Below are 17281 nucleotides of genomic sequence, written 5' to 3' on the forward strand. Positions count from 1 at the left end.
TCTACACCCCGCGCACTGGTGGAAATGGATACCGGGCACCCCTGTCACAGCAGGCATGTCAGTGCATGTTTGATATGCTGGTGGCTGAGGATGGATCCGCCTCAGCTGAAGAATCAGAGTGATGGCAGCGGAGCACCGTTGCACCGTCCCCATTGGGACCACCAGTGTGTGTTTACAAGTTGAAAGTTATAAGAAAATAATAAGAGAAATAATTAACCGAAAAGTCATCTGATTGTCTGCACCTGATTGAAACCGGTCGTTGCCGGCACCGTTGTCCCCGTGGGGACCATCCACAGTTTATGCATAGGGAACTCTCTATGAACAGGCCCGAGAACTTGCAGGGCAACCACAAACGTTAAGTGGCATGTAAATAAAAATGTTTTGTTGCAGCTAACCGTTACCGCCTCCGGAGAGGCAGGTTGGAGGGAGGGCCCGCAGTGGAGCAGGTTGGGGCCCAACCACCACCGGAACCGGTGGCTACCCTCTGGAGGGGAAGGACAGATCCCGCTCGGGTGACTTGGTTCAGGACTGGGGCTGCCTGTTTCTTAGGGGCAGCATCAGGACCAGGTTACTTGGGTGGGAGAGAGCGGCAGCAGCAACCGTTTAAAATGTTACCGTAACGTTTAAGCAAAGTGCCTCCCGCTGTGGGATGAAGTTATTATACTTGTATTATGTTTTATCTTTTTTCAGAAAAATAAAACCGGTGTTGGACAGGCAGCCCGCGGACGGTCTGCATTTTGCTAAGGGGGAATGTGACGCCCTGGGCAAGCCAGGGTCACAGGTAATGACATCACCACACCCTACACCCCGGATAGGTACACCAAAGCTAAACCTTAAATCCTTGTTGCCTTCCTCCAGGGGCTGATGTCCACACCAGGGGGTGGGCCAGGCGGTTGGCTCCGCCCACCGAGGAGTTCACAGTCCTGGAGGCGGGAAACAAGGTAGATGAGTTTGGAGTTCAAAGTGAGAGGAGAGGAAAGGAGTACAGGGAGAGTAGTGACAGTTTGAAAGCCTGAAGTTGGTCCGGGTGTGTGCCCCGGACTGAGACAGCAAGGTTAGCAGACGGCGGTGACCGTCTGCAGTGGAGGCTGATCGGAGTTGTCGAAAGGACCGCGGACGGGTAGTGGCCCGGCGGTACCGGACCGGTACACAAGGAGAAGCCAGCACCATTGGCAGGGGTCTTTCGGATCCCGGCAAGGCTTGGAGTCGCCGTGAATTTGCCAAATCCGTCAGTGAAGGGGACCTCCGGGTCTCCAAACAACTAAGTCCCGATTGAAGGTAACAGTCCAACCCTATGCGAGAGACACCGCCACCGCCAGGGAACCAGTTTCTCAGGGCCAGCGCCTGCGGGCAAAGAGGGGCTCCTTCGGCCCATATCCAAGTCGGGGAGCGGGTTACCGGTGGGAATCCATCGCTACCAACAGTGAACTTAGGTGCAGGAAAAGAGACAGTCACCGTTAACTACTGGGGAAAAGCAACAGCAGCCGTCCGTGGGAACCGTCTTTCCAGCCGTGTGTTTTACCGAGAACTGTGTCATCATCTCAGGCTGAGTGAGTACCACCGTGCCGTGAGGCACAGCGCTGCCCCTGCATCCCTCATCCTACACCTCATCGCTGGGCCCCGGGACAACCACCCCCTACCCACGGAGTGGAGAACTAACAACTTTGCTGCTCCCTGTCACCGCTCCCGGGATCCCCATACAGAGCAGCGGTGGTGTCCACACAATCACCACAACCGTGGGTGGCATCACGGACAATAAAAAATCCCAAAAACCAATCCCCTTTCACTCATGGGCGAGGAGCGTCGCTCGAGTCCCCGGGATCCGGCCCATCGCTCGAGCCACTGAGCAGCAGCAGGCCGCTGCGTTAGCGGTGGCCGGATCCGAGCAGTAGGGAGAGCGCTGCATCCCCTACTCCGCTCGCGACAACTTGGCGTCACGAATAGGATCTTACCGCTCTGCCATTGGGTAGACGTGCTCCTTGTTATAGCCGGAGGTATCCGGCCAGAAAATTTCAGAAACCGCCATCTTTGGTGCGAAAAGTTCCCGCTCGAGCGTCTCCTCGAGTAGTGGAGGCGCGAAGGCCAAAACCCCGCCCCGAGAGAGGAGGGGCCGAAAAGAGTCTAAGGGGGATGAAATGGCGACTGGTCGCATGTAGCCGCGGCTATAAAAGCAGAGACGCCAGGACTCTGCAGCGATACTGGGTTCATGGAAGACTCGATTGTGAAGATGCACAGTCCGACCTCCAACGAGGACGCTCCCGCACCCGGCACGGCGATGTGGTTGAGAGACCGGACTGCCCCGTTGAATAACCGTCTGCAAGCCCATATGCAGCTCCTCCTGGAGGAGTGGGAGACCGACATGGCGGACGTGGTGGCTGCTATGCGGAGACGCGAGGTGGAAGAGGATTTGGAGGAGCGGGTAAGAGACCCACGCCCCTGTATTCCCGAGGGATCGGCCATTGAAGCTGAGGAGCCCGGCCTGCATCCGCTCACTCTGCCTCTCTCCCCGCTACCCGTGTTAGCTGCTGCCGCCTCGCCACTAGGCCCGCTACCTGCCCAACCGGTAGCGATACCCTGCCAATCCGCCCCTGCGGACCAACCGGCTGCAGACGCTAAGGACGCCCCTGAAACACTCCCGGGGGAACCGCTAGGACCGCGGCCCCTTAATAAAAATGTGCCAGAATTCCCGGCAGTGGTTGCGCCAGACCCCGAGCCCAGGACCGTGGCATGGATGAAGGCCCGGGTGATTGCGTTCCACCAACGTCAACAGGATCAGATCTTCCGGATGATGGAGCAGTGGACCAATGAGGTGGAGATGCTGATTGCAATTGCCCCGATGTACGGGAGGGGAACGGATGTAACAGAGCCGACTGGTGACCCACGTCCCTATGTCCTACCAGGACCGGCTTCTGCGGCTGAGGGGCCCGGCCTAGTCTCGACCTATGCATCATCCTTGCCGTTACTTATGGGGCGCCTCAGTGTAAATTCGCCTGACCTGCTGCCCCGTGCTACTGCAGAAGGATCTGATGTGCTGCATGCTGGAGGCCAGGAGGCTGCGGCAGCTGGCGGCAACCCGCCTGACGCAGGACTAATTGATGATGACTCCGGCCCTGGGCCCACTGCTGAGTTAGAGGGGGCAAGTGAGCGTCCCCGCTATGAAGGAGACCCAGTGGTTTTCTACACCCCGCGCACCGGTGGAAATGGATACCGGGCACCCCTGTCACAGCAGGCATGTCAGTGCATGTTTGATATGCTGGTGGCGGAGGATGGATCCGCCTCAGCTGAAGAATCAGAGTGATGGCAGCGGAGCACCGTTGCACCGTCCCCATTGGGACCACCAGTGTGTGTTTACAAGTTGAAAGTTATAAGAAAATAATAAGAGAAATAATTAACCGAAAAGTCATCTGATTGTCTGCACCTGATTGAAACCGGTCGTTGCCGGCACCGTTGTCCCCGTGGGGACCATCCACAGTTTATGCATAGGGAACTCTCTATGAACAGGTCCGAGAACTTGCAGGGCAACCACAAACGTTAAGTGGCATGTAAATAAAAATGTTTTGTTGCAGCTAACCGTTACCGCCTCTGGAGAGGCAGGTTGGAGGGAGGGCCCGCAGTGGAGCAGGTTGGGGCCCAACCACCACCGGAACCGGTGGCTACCCTCTGGAGGGGGAGGACAGATCCCGCTCGGGTGACTTGGTTCAGGACTGGGGTCAAGGGGTGCTGCCTGTTTCTTAGGGGCAGCATCAGGACCAGGTTACTTGGGTGGGAGAGAGCGGCAGCAGCAACCATTTGAAATGTTACCGTAACGTTTAAGCAAAGTGCCTCCCGCTGTGGGATGAAGTTATTATACTTGTATTATGTTTTATCTTTTTTCAGAAAAATAAAACCGGTGTTGGACGGGCAGCCCGCGGACGGTCTGCATTTTGCTAAGGGGGAATGTGACGCCCTGGGCAAGCCAGGGTCACAGGTAATGACATCACCACACTCTACACCCCGGATAGGTACACCAAAGCTAAACCTTAAATCCTTGTTGCCTTCCTCCAGGGGCTGATGTCCACACCAGGGGGTGGGCCAGGCGGTTGGCTCCGCCCACCGAGGAGTTCACAGTCCTGGAGGCGGGAAACAAGGTAGATGAGTTTGGAGTTCAAAGTGAGAGGAGAGGAAAGGAGTACAGGGAGAGTAGTGACAGTTTGAAAGCCTGAAGTTGGTCCGGGTGTGTGCCCCGGACTGAGACAGCAAGGTTAGCAGACGGCGGTGACCGTCTGCAGTGGAGGCTGATCGGAGTTGCCGAAAGGACCGCGGACGGGTAGTGGCCCGGCGGTACCGGACCGGTACACAAGGAGAAGCCAGCACCATTGGCAGGGGTCTTTCGGATCCCGGCAAGGCTTGGAGTCGCCGTGAATTTGCCAAATCCGTCAGTGAAGGGGACCTCCGGGTCTCCAAACAACTAAGTCCCGATTGAAGGTAACAGTCCAACCCTATGCGAGAGACACCGCCACCGCCAGGGAACCAGTTTCTCAGGGCCAGCGCCTGCGGGCAAAGAGGGGCTCCTTCGGCCCATATCCAAGTCGGGGAGCGGGTTACCGGTGGGAATCCATCGCTACCAACAGTGAACTTAGGTGCAGGAAAAGAGGCAGTCACCGTTAACTACTGGGGAAAAGCAACAGCAGCCGTCCGTGGGAACCGTCTTTCCAGCCGTGTGTTTTACCGAGAACTGTGTCATCATCTCAGGCTGAGTGAGTACCACCGTGCCGTGAGGCACAGTGCTGCCCCCGCATCCCTGCACCTGACCAAGCCCTGCACCGGCCCTGCCATCCCTCATCCTACACCTCATCGCTGGGCCCCGGGACAACCACCCCATACCCACGGAGGCGAGAACTAACAACTTTGCTGCTCCCTGTCACCGCTCCCGGGATCCCCATACAGAGCAGCGGTGGTGTCCACACAGTCACCACAACCGTGGGTGGCGTCACGGACAATAAACAATCCCAAAAACCAATCCCCTTTCACTCACGGGCGAGGAGCGCTGCTCGAGTCCCCGGGATCCGGCCCATCACTCGAGCCACCGAGCAGCAGCAGGCCACAGCGGCAGCGGCGGCTGGACCTGAGCAGTAGGGAGAGCGCTGCGTCCCCTCCTCCGCCCGCGACAGATAGTTGAGTACTTCTGTAATCCACTAGCTGAAACCAGGGTCCCAAACACTGACGTCCTATAGAATAACCAGTGAAAAGAGCGGGCCCCTTTTTATATCCCTCAACCCCCATTTCTGGTCATTTTGTCCCACAACATTGGGGGAAGATAATCTTGGCTGCTCCCTCATTGTTCTCTAGTTCACTTGTCCTCAAGATGATGCAGACTAGTACACCACAGGGGCTGCATGCAAGCCTTACATCACCAAGAACAATCCCATGCATGGGATGGAGTGGTTTAAGCATGCTGCTACTGAAATCTGGAGCAATGAAAATGTTCTGTGGAGTGACAAATCACGCCTCTGTATCTTGCAGTCTGAAGGACAAGTCTGGGTTTAGCAAATGCCACTGAAATGTTACTTTTTTTACTGAATTGGGAAAACTGTAAAGCTTGATGGAGGAAGAATTATACTACGGGGTTATGTTTTAGGGGTTGGCATAGAATTCATAATTTCAGTAAAGGGAAATCTCAATGATTCAACAAACCTAAATACATTTTGGAAACTTGTATACTTGCAACCTTATGAGATCAGTTTAGGGAAAGGCAATTTTCTGTTCTAGCAAGGCTGTGGCCCAAAACACAAAAGAAAGTGCATAAAGGCATGGCTGGGTGAGTTTGGTGTGAAAGACCTTGAGTGACCACAAAGAGCCCTGAAATCAATCCTTTTCGTCACCTTTTGGTTGAACAGGAATTGTGCAAAATCCTTTCTTCTATCATTTTTGTCTGATTTCATGATTCTCTTTTCTCCAAAGTTTCCTAAAAGCTGTTTTTTCAACACAAAAATGCCAGGCTGCATGTTGCTCGTTCTACTGTGATCATCCTTCCTAAACTTGTTACATGGTCTACTGCTTCTCTGGATTTGTCTCCCATCGAGCCCCTTTGAAATCGTATTAGTCAGTTATTGGAAAGGGAGCTGCCAACAATGGTTTATGATAATTTACCCAAGTGCATTTAGTGTTGAAAAAAATATTCAAGACAAACACCAATAGCCTCACTGATATCAATCATGGTTGGTAAGTAGGTGGATTTTTGCTTGTTGCGCTGTATACTGTATAAATCAAGATATTTTAAAAATTTGGTTCAATTTGTATATCACCTGCATATCAACAGCATGTCTACCCATCCTGTAAATTTCAAATTTCGAGTACTTTTACTTCTTCATGTTGCTTTTTAAATTTTGAGTAGTATACTGTATATAAATATATATATATATATATATATATATATATATATATATATATATATATATATATATATATAAAAATATATATATATACAGTCAGGGCCAGAAATATTTGGACAGTGACACAAGTTTTGTTATTTTAGCTGTTTACAAAAACATGTTCAGAAATACAATTATATATATATAATATGGGCTGAAAGTGCACACTCCCAGCTGCAATATGAGAGTTTTCACATCCAAATCGGAGAAAGGGTTTAGGAATCATAGCTCTGTAATGCATAGCCTCCTCTTTTTCAAGGGACCAAAAGTAATTGGACAAGGGACTCTAAGGGCTGCAATTAACTCTGAAGGCGTCTCCCTCGTTAACCTGTAATCAATGAAGTAGTTAAAAGGTCTGGGGTTGATTACAGGTGTGTGGTTTTGCATTTGGAAGCTGTTGCTGTGACCAGACAACATGCGGTCTAAGGAACTCTCAATTGAGGTGAAGCAGAACAACCTGAGGCTGAAAAAAAAGAAAAAATCCATCAGAGAGATAGCAGACATGCTTGGAGTAGCAAAATCAACAGTCGGGCACATTCTGAGAAAAAAGGAATTGACTGGTGAGCTTGGGAACTCAAAAAGGCCTGGGCGTCCACGGATGACAACAGTGGTGGATGATCGCCGCATACTTTCTTTAGTGAAGAAGAACCCGTTCACAACATCAACTGAAGTCCAGAACACTCTCAGTGAAGTAGGTGTATCTGTCTCTAAGTCAACAGTAAAGAGAAGACTCCATGAAAGTAAATACAAAGGGTTCACATCTAGATGGAAACCATTCATCAATTCCAAAAATAGACAGGCCAGAGTTAAATTTGCTGAAAAACACCTCATGAAGCCAGCTCAGTTCTGGAAAAGTATTCTATGGACAGATGAGACAAAGATCAACCTGTACCAGAATGATGGGAAGAAAAAAGTTTGGAGAAGAAAGGGAACGGCACATGATCCAAGGCACACCACATCCTCTGTAAAACATGGTGGAGGCAACGTGATGGCATGGGCATGCATGGCTTTCAATGGCACTGGGTCACTTGTGTTTATTGATGACATAACAGCAGACAAGAGTAGCCGGATGAATTCTGAAGTGTACCGGGATATACTTTCAGCCCAGATTCAGCCAAATGCCGCAAAGTTGATCGGACGGCGCTTCATAGTACAGATGGACAATGACCCCAAGCATACAGCCAAAGCTACCCAGGAGTTCATGAGTGCAAAAAAGTGGAACATTCTGCAATGGCCAAGTCAATCACCAGATCTTAACCCAATTGAGCATGCATTTCACTTGCTCAAATCCAGACTTAAGACGGAAAGACCCACAAACAAGCAAGACCTGACGGCTGCGGCTGTAAAGGCCTGGCAAAGCATTAAGAAGGAGGAAACCCAGAGTTTGATGATGTCCATGGGTTCCAGACTTAAGGCAGTGATTGCCTCCAAAGGATTCGCAACAAAATATTGAAAATAAAAATATTTTGTTTGGGTTTGGTTTATTTGTCCAATTACTTTTGACCTCCTAAAATGTGGAGTGTTTGTAAAGAAATGTGTACAATTCCTACAATTTCTATCAGATATTTTTGTTCAAACCTTCAAATTAAACGTTACAATCTGCACTTGAATTCTGTTGTAGAGGTTTCATTTCAAATCCAATGTGGTGGCATGCAGAGCCCAACTCGTGAAAATTGTGTCACTGTCCAAATATTTCTGGACCTAACTGTATATATATATATATATATATATATATATATATATATATATTTCATACATTTTTATCTTTCAAATTAACGGAAAAAATTAGATGTCGGGTGTAAGAAGTAAACTTTAAATTGGCTGTGTTCAATGAGTTAGCATCTGGTCTAGATGAGAAGCAGGTAGATGTATTTGTGGCTGGATTCAGCGGCCTAGATTTATGTTATTGACTGTGGAGATGATAAAAGGGAAGAAGCAATAAGTGTGTCAAAATAAGCGGCTGTATATTAAGCCTGCATGAAGTAAATCTTAGGGGTCAAACTCAAGCATTGCAATGGGCTTTCTCAGAGATTCATCTGTAAGAGTTGGAGTGTTATTTTGTAGCACTAAGGATGTAAAGAAAATACCTACAAAATGCAGCCAACACAGTTCACTGGAAAACAAAAACACTGTGTAGGAATCACTCAAGAAGAAACATTTTTTTTTCATTATTTCACGGCTTAGATTTTCATATATACTATAAATTTAACATTTCACCATGAAGACAAAATTCAAATAAAAAGAGGTGTATTGAAGTGTGGCGCCATACAGAAGGGATTTTACAGTATGGGGTGCTGGATCTGAATAATTTCCATGAGTATAATATAATGAATTAAACATTGAAGATTTACATATCCATGTTTTATTCTGTAGATATTATCATAAGACACTTCTAACAACAAATATTTCAATTTCCAACTGAAGGTCTATTCAGTTTTACACTGTAAATCGTTTAATATTTGTTTTATTCACTGTGGGTCATCTTTTCACTTTGTGTTCTTCTCACAAGGGTGCATTTGCCTTAAGGCCACTTTACACGCAACGACATTGCTAACGAGATGTCGTTGGGGTCACGGAATTCGTGACATACATCCGGCCTCGTTAGCATCATCGTTGCGTGTGACACATACGAGCGACCGCTAACGATCAAAAATACTCACCTTATCGTTGATCGTTGACACGTCGTTCTGATCCTAAATATCGTTGATGGTGCTGGATGCAGATTGTTTGTCGTTCCTGAGGCAGCACACATCGCTACGTGTGACACCCCAGGAACGACGAACACCACCTTACCTGCGTCCTCCGGCAACGAGTTGGGCGTCACTTTCTTTCGGCTGCTCTCCGCCCCTCCGCTTCTATTGGAAGGCTGCCGTGTGACGTTGCTAAGTGGCGGTTCGCCGGCCACAGCAACGTCGCTAGGCAGGTAAGTCCGTGTGAAGGGGACTAACGATATTGTGCACCATGGGCAACGATTTGCCCGTGACGCACAAACGACGCGGGCGGGTGCGATCGGAAGCGACATCGCTAGCGATGTCGCTGTATGTAAAAGGGCCTTTATTCATTCTCTTTTGAGCAGTCTACAATGGAGTTACTGGCCATCAGGTTCCGTTTGCCCAATGAAATAGTTGGGATTCCAGTGCCAGGGGATAGATATTTTGCTCCCCTAATGAACCATTTGCACCCCCCTAAATCCAGTTTTGAACCTCTTTTCTTCCAAGCACATAGAGCTATGTGCAGTACAGGCTATGTCATCTCAGTAACTGCCTGTGAACAGTGTGATGACTCGGCATCGAGGAAATCTTGAAACTTCTGTGGTGGTGAACTATTCTTAATTGTGCCAAAAGTATTGTTCCTTTATTTAGTGAGTAAAGGGACATGGGCCATTGTTCCATGTTGGAAGTAAACAGGGAAAATCCATCGATGAAGGAGAACCAGTGTGGAAGACGTAACATAAATCAGCTTTAATGTATCAATGGTAAAAAAATCCAAGCAGACAAAAGCAACAAAAAATGGTGTAGATATTTAGCCATTGTGCACCCCCAAAAAACCAACTCATTTTGGCAGTGAGAGTGACTATACCTTAAAGGGAAAAGGGAAACTGTCAGGTGCCTAGGGCACCCAGAACCATGAGCAGTTCTTGGTACATATCTAGATTCCCTACCTAACAGTTCCTGTATATAATAACATATCTTTTTCTAAAGATCTTTGTATGTATTTCTGAAGACCGTTTATGAGATGCTATTGAGGGTTGTTATAAGTTGCAGGGGCATTAGTTCCCCTGATTAGTTTGCCCACTTATCATGTAATCATGTCCCTGTGGGTATGATAACATGCTATACAATGCCCAGCGTCACTTCATTTATATAAAAGGCCGCTCATACCTCTCAGTATTCAGCACGTCCAATGCCTGGTGTATGCTCAGTGCGCATGATCAGAAGTCACCGCACTTCCGGGCATGTGCACTTCACCTCTCTGAATCCGGAACGCGTACACCCGGCTTTAGAGTAGTGCGCATGACTGGAAGTGTGGTGACTTCTGATCATGAGCATTTAGCCTACACCCGGAGTTGGATGCACTGAATACTGAGAGGTACGCGCAGCCTCGTATAAAGATGCAGTGATGCTGGGGATTGTATAGCTTGTTATCATGCCCACAGGGACATGATTACATGATAAGTGGGCAGACTAATTAGAGGAACTAACGACCCTGCAACTTGTAACAACCCTCAAAAGTATCTCCTAAACATTTTTTAGAAATACTTTTTCTAAAGATCTGTGTATGTAATTTATTGTATACAGAAACTGTTAGGCAAGGATTGTAGATATGCACCCAAAACTGCTTGTGGGTGCCTATGGCACCTGACCAGTTCCCTTTAAGGCATAGCCATTAGCACTGCTGAAATGAGTTAGTTTTTTGGGGGGGGCACAATGGCAAATTGTCTACACCATTTTTTGTTGCTTTTGTCTGGATTTTTTATCATTGATACATTAATCCCTTCACGACCGGCCGATTTTGTCCTTTACGTTTTTGTTTTTCGCCATTCATTTTCCGAGAGACATAACTTTTATATTTTTCAGTTAATATGGTCATGTGAGGGCTCATTTTTTGCAGAACGAGTAGTACTTTTAAATGAATTTATGAGTTTTACCATATAGTGTACTGGAAAACGTCAAAAAAATTCCAAATGTGGAAAAATTGCAAAAAAAGTATGATTGTACTTTTGTTTTTGAGATATTTTATTCACTATGTTCACTAGATGTTAAAATTGATGTGTTCATGTGCTGCCTCAAGTCAGTGCGAGTTTCTAGACACCAAACATAAATAGGTTTAATTTTATCTAAGGGGTTAAAAAAAATCAGAAGTTTGTCAGAAAAAAGTGGCGTACGTTTTGCGCCATATTCCGTGACCCATAGCATTCTCATTTTTCAGGATCTATGGCTCAGTGACGACTTATTTTTTTGTGTATTTTCGAGCTGACATTTTTAATGTTACTATTTTTGCGCAGATGGTACGTATTGATTGCCTGTTATTGCATTTTGTGCAAAATTTGTGGCAGGCAAAAAATGTAATATTGGCGTTTGGAATATGTTTGCCGCTACGACGTTTATCGATCAGATTAATTGATTTTATATTTTGATAGATTTGGCATTTCTGAATGTGGCGATACCAAATGTGTGTATATTTTTTTATTTTTTTAACCCTTTAATTTTCAATGGGTTGAAAAGGAGGTGATTTGAACTTTTAGGGTTTTTTATTTTTTTTAATTTTTCTAAACTTTTACTTTTTTTTAACAGTCCCCATAGGGGCCAATAAGGATCAGATGTCTGATCTCTTGTTCCTTTCTCACGATCAGAGGAGCATCGCTCAGATCGGGAGCAAAGGTCATCATTTGTAATAGGCAGCACTCGGCTGTTTCTTACAGGACCTTAGTTATGTGAGCTACAGGAGTCATCACATGAGCCTGTGCTACCATGACAACCATTACATCCTTGTAATCATGTCCCGTGATTTCCGGTGTCGGGCTGTAAGTAAAGTTTTAGCGCGATCACGATTATAATGGCGCTGTCACTTCTTGACAGTGCCATTTAAGGGTTAAAAAGTTCAGGCGGAACACGATTCCACTCGTGCCTAGTAGGCACACATGTCAGCTGTACAAATTAGCTGACATGTGCACTGATCACCGCATGCCGTTTGCAGCAGCCTGCGGGGATTAACACTGTGACCACTAGGACGTAATATTACCGCCCACGGTCATTAAGGGGCTAAAGATGATTCATTTTATAAATTCCATACTGATTCTCCTTGATTGACTTTTTTTTGTTTTTTTCTTACTGATTACCGCCCCAGACCACGCCTTTCTGTGGGGATTCCAGGAGCCCACATATGACCACATAAGGCTATGTGCGCACAGTGCGTTTTTCACGGCGTTTTTTTGCGTTTTTCGGGTGCGTTTTTGGCCTCAAAACTGCAGGACTTTGCTTCCCCAGCAAAGTCTATGAGTTTTCATTTTTGCTGTCCGCACACATCTGTTTTTTTTACCTGCGTTTTTGAGTTAAAAAAAAAAATGGACATGTCAGTTCTTTCCTGCGTTTTTCTGCGTTTTCCCCCCATGCAATGCATTGGAAAAACGCAGCAAAACGCTGAGATCAAAAACGCAGCAAAACGCATCCAAAAACGCACCAAATCGCGGCAAAACGCATGCGTTTTTTTATGCGTTTTTTCGACGCAGGTGCGTTTTTGTGCCAAAAACGCACAAAAACGCAGCGTCAAAAAGACGCAGTGTGCGAACCTAGCCTAAGGGTGAGCTGACTGCTTTCTTTTAATGCTCCTTAACCATTGTTTTATGTTGGACTGTCCAGTGCCCTTTTTGTATGCAAATTAGTGAAAACCTGCTGATTGTGGATTGCTTCAGCCCCCTGTGATGTTCTAATCTGCATCATCAGGAGGACAATTGAACCAGTGAATAACGATGATTACCTTTCCTAAATGCTGTGGGACACAATGCCCTGAAATAGAAGCTGAGGGATACAAAAATGGATGCTCCTATCACTGGTGATTCTACAGGATTTCAGCCTAGGGATCCTGGTTCCAGTGGGTAGATTACAGAACTGCTCCATGACCCAACACTGACTCTACAAATTCTTTTGGAGAACATAGGTTGGGACTATCCACTCACTTGGTCACATACCTTCCTGTTCTAAGACAGCTTTTTAAGCTTGTCGCTATCTCCTCTCACTAGGTGTCTGTCAAAAGTGTGGTGCTGTTTGCAGGAGTAGTGACCCTGGATGCCCTGAAGTCACAGAGGTTTTTATACATGTCACTTGCACCATCTCTTGACCTTGCTGGGAATGTGCTACATACTGTTGTCAGTTGGGAACCCAAGAAAGTCTTACTGGAGTGTGGTAACCTCATTTTGTGTTGTCTGAGTAGTGTTCTGCCCATGAAAAAGGTGTTTTGGCATTCAGTGGGATGAGCGCCAGTCCATGCAGACTTTCTAAAGACACCCAGGCCAGCAGACGAGAGCACCCACTGATCCTAGTGTCTCCACAAAGATCTTTATCATGCTGAAAGATTTGTCATCTCAATAATTGTCTGCAGCAGCTAATATAAAGCTCATCTTGACTATTGTGCTCTGCATAGGAATTTTTGGTTCCAGCTGAGAGCTACTCAGCTAGATTGATGGATAAATACTAATTTCTCCAAACCACAATAGTAGCAGAGTGAAATTTTGAACCCCCATAAAATTTGGTTCCTGGGCAACCTCTCCTATGATACAGGATGGATGCTGGGAGCATGGTGGGCTCTCCTCATGTTTTGGCTATGGAAGGACATTGATCCTGAGTTACCAACTGTTCATAAATTACAGAACACTCAATTTTTTGCCTAGTCCATAAAAAAAAATAAGAAGTCCGTAATTTTTGGGGAGACTGAAGAGTCTTATACAAAATATTTTGACTGCAATTATGTTAATTTTACAATTTATAGTGAATGCAGCTGATGTCTTCAATCAGGATTATGGATCACTAATAATTATAATGATTTATTATGGTTTTGGAATGTGTCCGTAAAAATATCTGTCAGTAGAACTACCTGCAGTACCCAACTTTGCCTGATATAGTAACTGTATCTCTCTCTCAATGTCTGTCTCCCTCTCTGTCTGTCTCTCTGTCTGTCTCCCTCTCTGTCTGTCTCCCTCTCTGTCTGTCTCCCTCTCTGTCTGTCTCCCTCTCTGTCTGTCTCCCTCTCTGTGTCTCTCTCTCTGTCTCTCTCTCTGTGTCTGTCTCTGTCTGTCTCTCTCTGTCCATCTCTCCAACTCCCTCTCTCTCTGTCTCTCCCTGTCTATTTCTTTCCCAGTTTCTCTGCCTGTCTCTCACCGACTCTCTCTCAATCTGTCTCTCCACCAAAATCATATTAACTGACACATAAGCTGTCTTATAGCGAGAATGTCCTTCGTTGCCCATAGCAACCAATCAGAACTCCTATTAATAACCTGTAGCAAAATAGAAGCAGAGTTGTGTGTCTCTTTTTCTGTATGTGTTTCTCTTTGTGTGTGTAGGTCCCTCTGTGTGTCTTTCTGTATATGTGTCCCTCTATATGTGTGTGTCTTTTTCTGTGTGTGTGTCTCACTGTGTGACTCTTTCTGTGTATGTCTCTCTATGTGATTGTGTGTGTCTCTTTCTGTGTGTGTCTCTTTCTCTGTCCATAATAGGAGTCTAATCCAAGAGGTAGAGGAGAAAGCAGGTTTGAAATACCGCGCCAAGCCACAGAGAATCCAGATGCTTTTTAGTAAATCCCTTTCTTTATTTTTTACACAGGTCTACGCGTTTCGAGGACACATCCATCCTCATCATCAGGACAATGTACAGAGAAAGACTAATCTTTCTCTGTACATTGTCCTGATGATGTGGACGGATGTGTCCTCGAAACGCGTAGACCTGTGTAAAAAATAAAGAAAGGGATTTACTAAAAAGCATCTGGATTCTCTGTGGCTTGGCGCGGTATTTCAAACCTGCTTTCTCCTCTACCTCTTGGATTATCTCTACACTGCGGGACTGCTGCCTTCCACACTTACTACGTGCCTTCATAGGGGTTGTGACTTGCACAATCCCATCAGGTGAGTGTTCTAACCCACACTTGCCCCCATGTGTCATACCGGGTAAAACCCTATTTGTGCCTTTTCTTTCCACAGTTGTTCTCACCATAACAACAGTCGATAATAACAGATCCATTTTTAGATCCATTGACTGTAATGTAAGCAGGTCTTTTTTGCAATTAACTAATGCGTGTAATTAAATTTTCCCCTCAAAACATAGTCTATGATGTTCCCTGAGACAAAAGAGGTAGCTGAGCAAAATTTTGTGATTGTAAATGCGACTTTGTGGATTTCTTTAGCGGACATACACACACACACACACACACACACACACACACACACACACTCAGCTTTATATATTAGATAATATTTCACAAAAAAAATAAAAATCTAAATATGATCCCGGGTACTAGTAATTTTTATTCCCGGGATTTCACTCAACCAACTGACTCAATCAACCATTACAAAAGTGTGTTCAGTGTTGGCCTCACAGAGTTGAGTGCCAGCAGTTTTGATATTTGCAGCATATTGTCAAGCTTAGTCATTGGTTAATGTTGTATAGGAAATTGTCTCTAGGAGTTATATAGTCACCTTATAGTCCTGTTATTTGAGCACTGTATGGTTATGTTATTTGGATACTATACAATACACTATAGGGTGGTGTTCACATACTGTAATTAGCTTTATTTATCATAATTTTACGATAATGCATAAAAAAATAATGTTAAAAAGGATGAGATATAACATATTATACAAAAAATATATTTGAAATATATTTTATATAAAATATATGAAATTACATTTTTCTTTCAAGAACATTTAATAAAATCCTTGAAGATATTACATGCAGGTTACTAGATATAATAGAGCAATTGTTACAGTGTTGTCTTCCGGGAGGTCATAGGCACCGGCTATTGGGACTATTGCAGACTGCCTCATTACTGAGAGCAAACCATCCCTGGACACAGCTTTGTCATGAGTGTCATGGTCCGTGGTCATATTCTTTTTTAACATTGCGCCAAGACTGTTGCTTAGTAACAAGAATGACTAGGGCAACAATAAGAGACATAAAATAAAATGAAAGGGTTTGGGGACACATTTAGCTACAAGGGAAGAATTTATACTTGACAAACAAAAAAGATAGAGTATAAAGTATATATAAGATTAAAGTACCTGGAGTTCTGGGATGACGGGTCCTCTTTGTAAACATGAGCCAGCAAAGGTTGTTAATGGTGAAGGAAGAACAACTGGATTGGGGTTGATAAAACTACTCATATCACATAATGGGGTCTCCGTCTCTGACCTCTGCATCACCACCTTGTCAACCACAATGAATTTATTCCAAGGAAGCCACAGTGTCCTCTTCACAGCAATGAAGGGCGATCTCTCAAACAGTAAAGTGATAGATATGCCACCAAGAGTGACAAGGTCAAAACTAAGATAATGAGACAAAACAAGATAGCATGAGTGAAGCTGACACATTTAGTATGGTATTACATGCTCAGAGTTTATGCACAGTGTCATAGAGAGAAGACTGATCCTTATGTCAGATCTTAAGGCACAGCATGCCTTGCTTTGTAATGTGCATATGACAGAATTCTTCTGTATTTATTTCTTATTTTATTTATTTTTTTACCAAAACCCAAGAGAGGATAATCAGATCTCTACGTAAGGATGGAGGTGGCTAGAGGTACATTTAGAGTCCCAAAAAATGCTAAATAACTAACGTTATGGCTTCCCTGCTTGTGCAACCTAAGCTTAGGTTTCGAGATTCTTTTTTAATAGCAATACTAGTACACAGTATTAAAGTGCTTTCTTCATTTGCAATTTCTGTGTGGGAACATTTAAAAAAAAAAAATGCTGTTCTTAAGGTGCTGTTACTGCAGTATATCATAGATTGATGACTTCACAATCACAGTGACTATGCAGGTACAGCACCTCCCTATCTCACTTCAATCTTTGGATTATTAGTCACAGACTAAATCCCATTCCCACTCCCAGTTTAAATGTGGTTTAACACTAGTGCAGTAGCAGAACAAAAATGTATTTTGGTATTTCTCTGTCCCTATATGAATGAGCTGTGATCTTTGACCTCAATACCTATGCTGTAAAAGCATAAAATAGCACTCATGGCCTGTCCTTTTATAATGGCTGTAATAAACCTCCTGATTGGCTGCTGGAGACCATGTGATGTGATAGCTGAAGGGCATTATGAGGAAGTTTAACTGTGACTGTGAGCACTGTGTGAAATGATGACAAACCATAACATGGCACTCAT

At 45.3% G+C, this 17281-nt stretch overlaps 1 protein-coding gene across 5 annotated transcripts in view; it reads right to left on the reverse strand.

Annotated features, from left to right (window-relative positions):
- The window catches only part of TENM1 (teneurin transmembrane protein 1), a 1354271-nt gene that overhangs the window by 336962 nt on the left and 1000028 nt on the right, over positions 1-17281 (reverse strand). For all 5 annotated transcript variants that reach the window (XM_075323916.1, XM_075323915.1, XM_075323914.1 and 2 more), the window contains one exon: positions 16177-16438. In XM_075323916.1, the coding sequence (XP_075180031.1) occupies positions 16177-16438 (262 nt within the window). The remainder of the gene's footprint in view (positions 1-16176; positions 16439-17281) is intronic.

The sequence above is a fragment of the Anomaloglossus baeobatrachus genome, chromosome 9, assembly GCF_048569485.1.
Source record: "Anomaloglossus baeobatrachus isolate aAnoBae1 chromosome 9, aAnoBae1.hap1, whole genome shotgun sequence".
Taxonomy (NCBI): Eukaryota; Metazoa; Chordata; class Amphibia; order Anura; family Aromobatidae; genus Anomaloglossus; species Anomaloglossus baeobatrachus.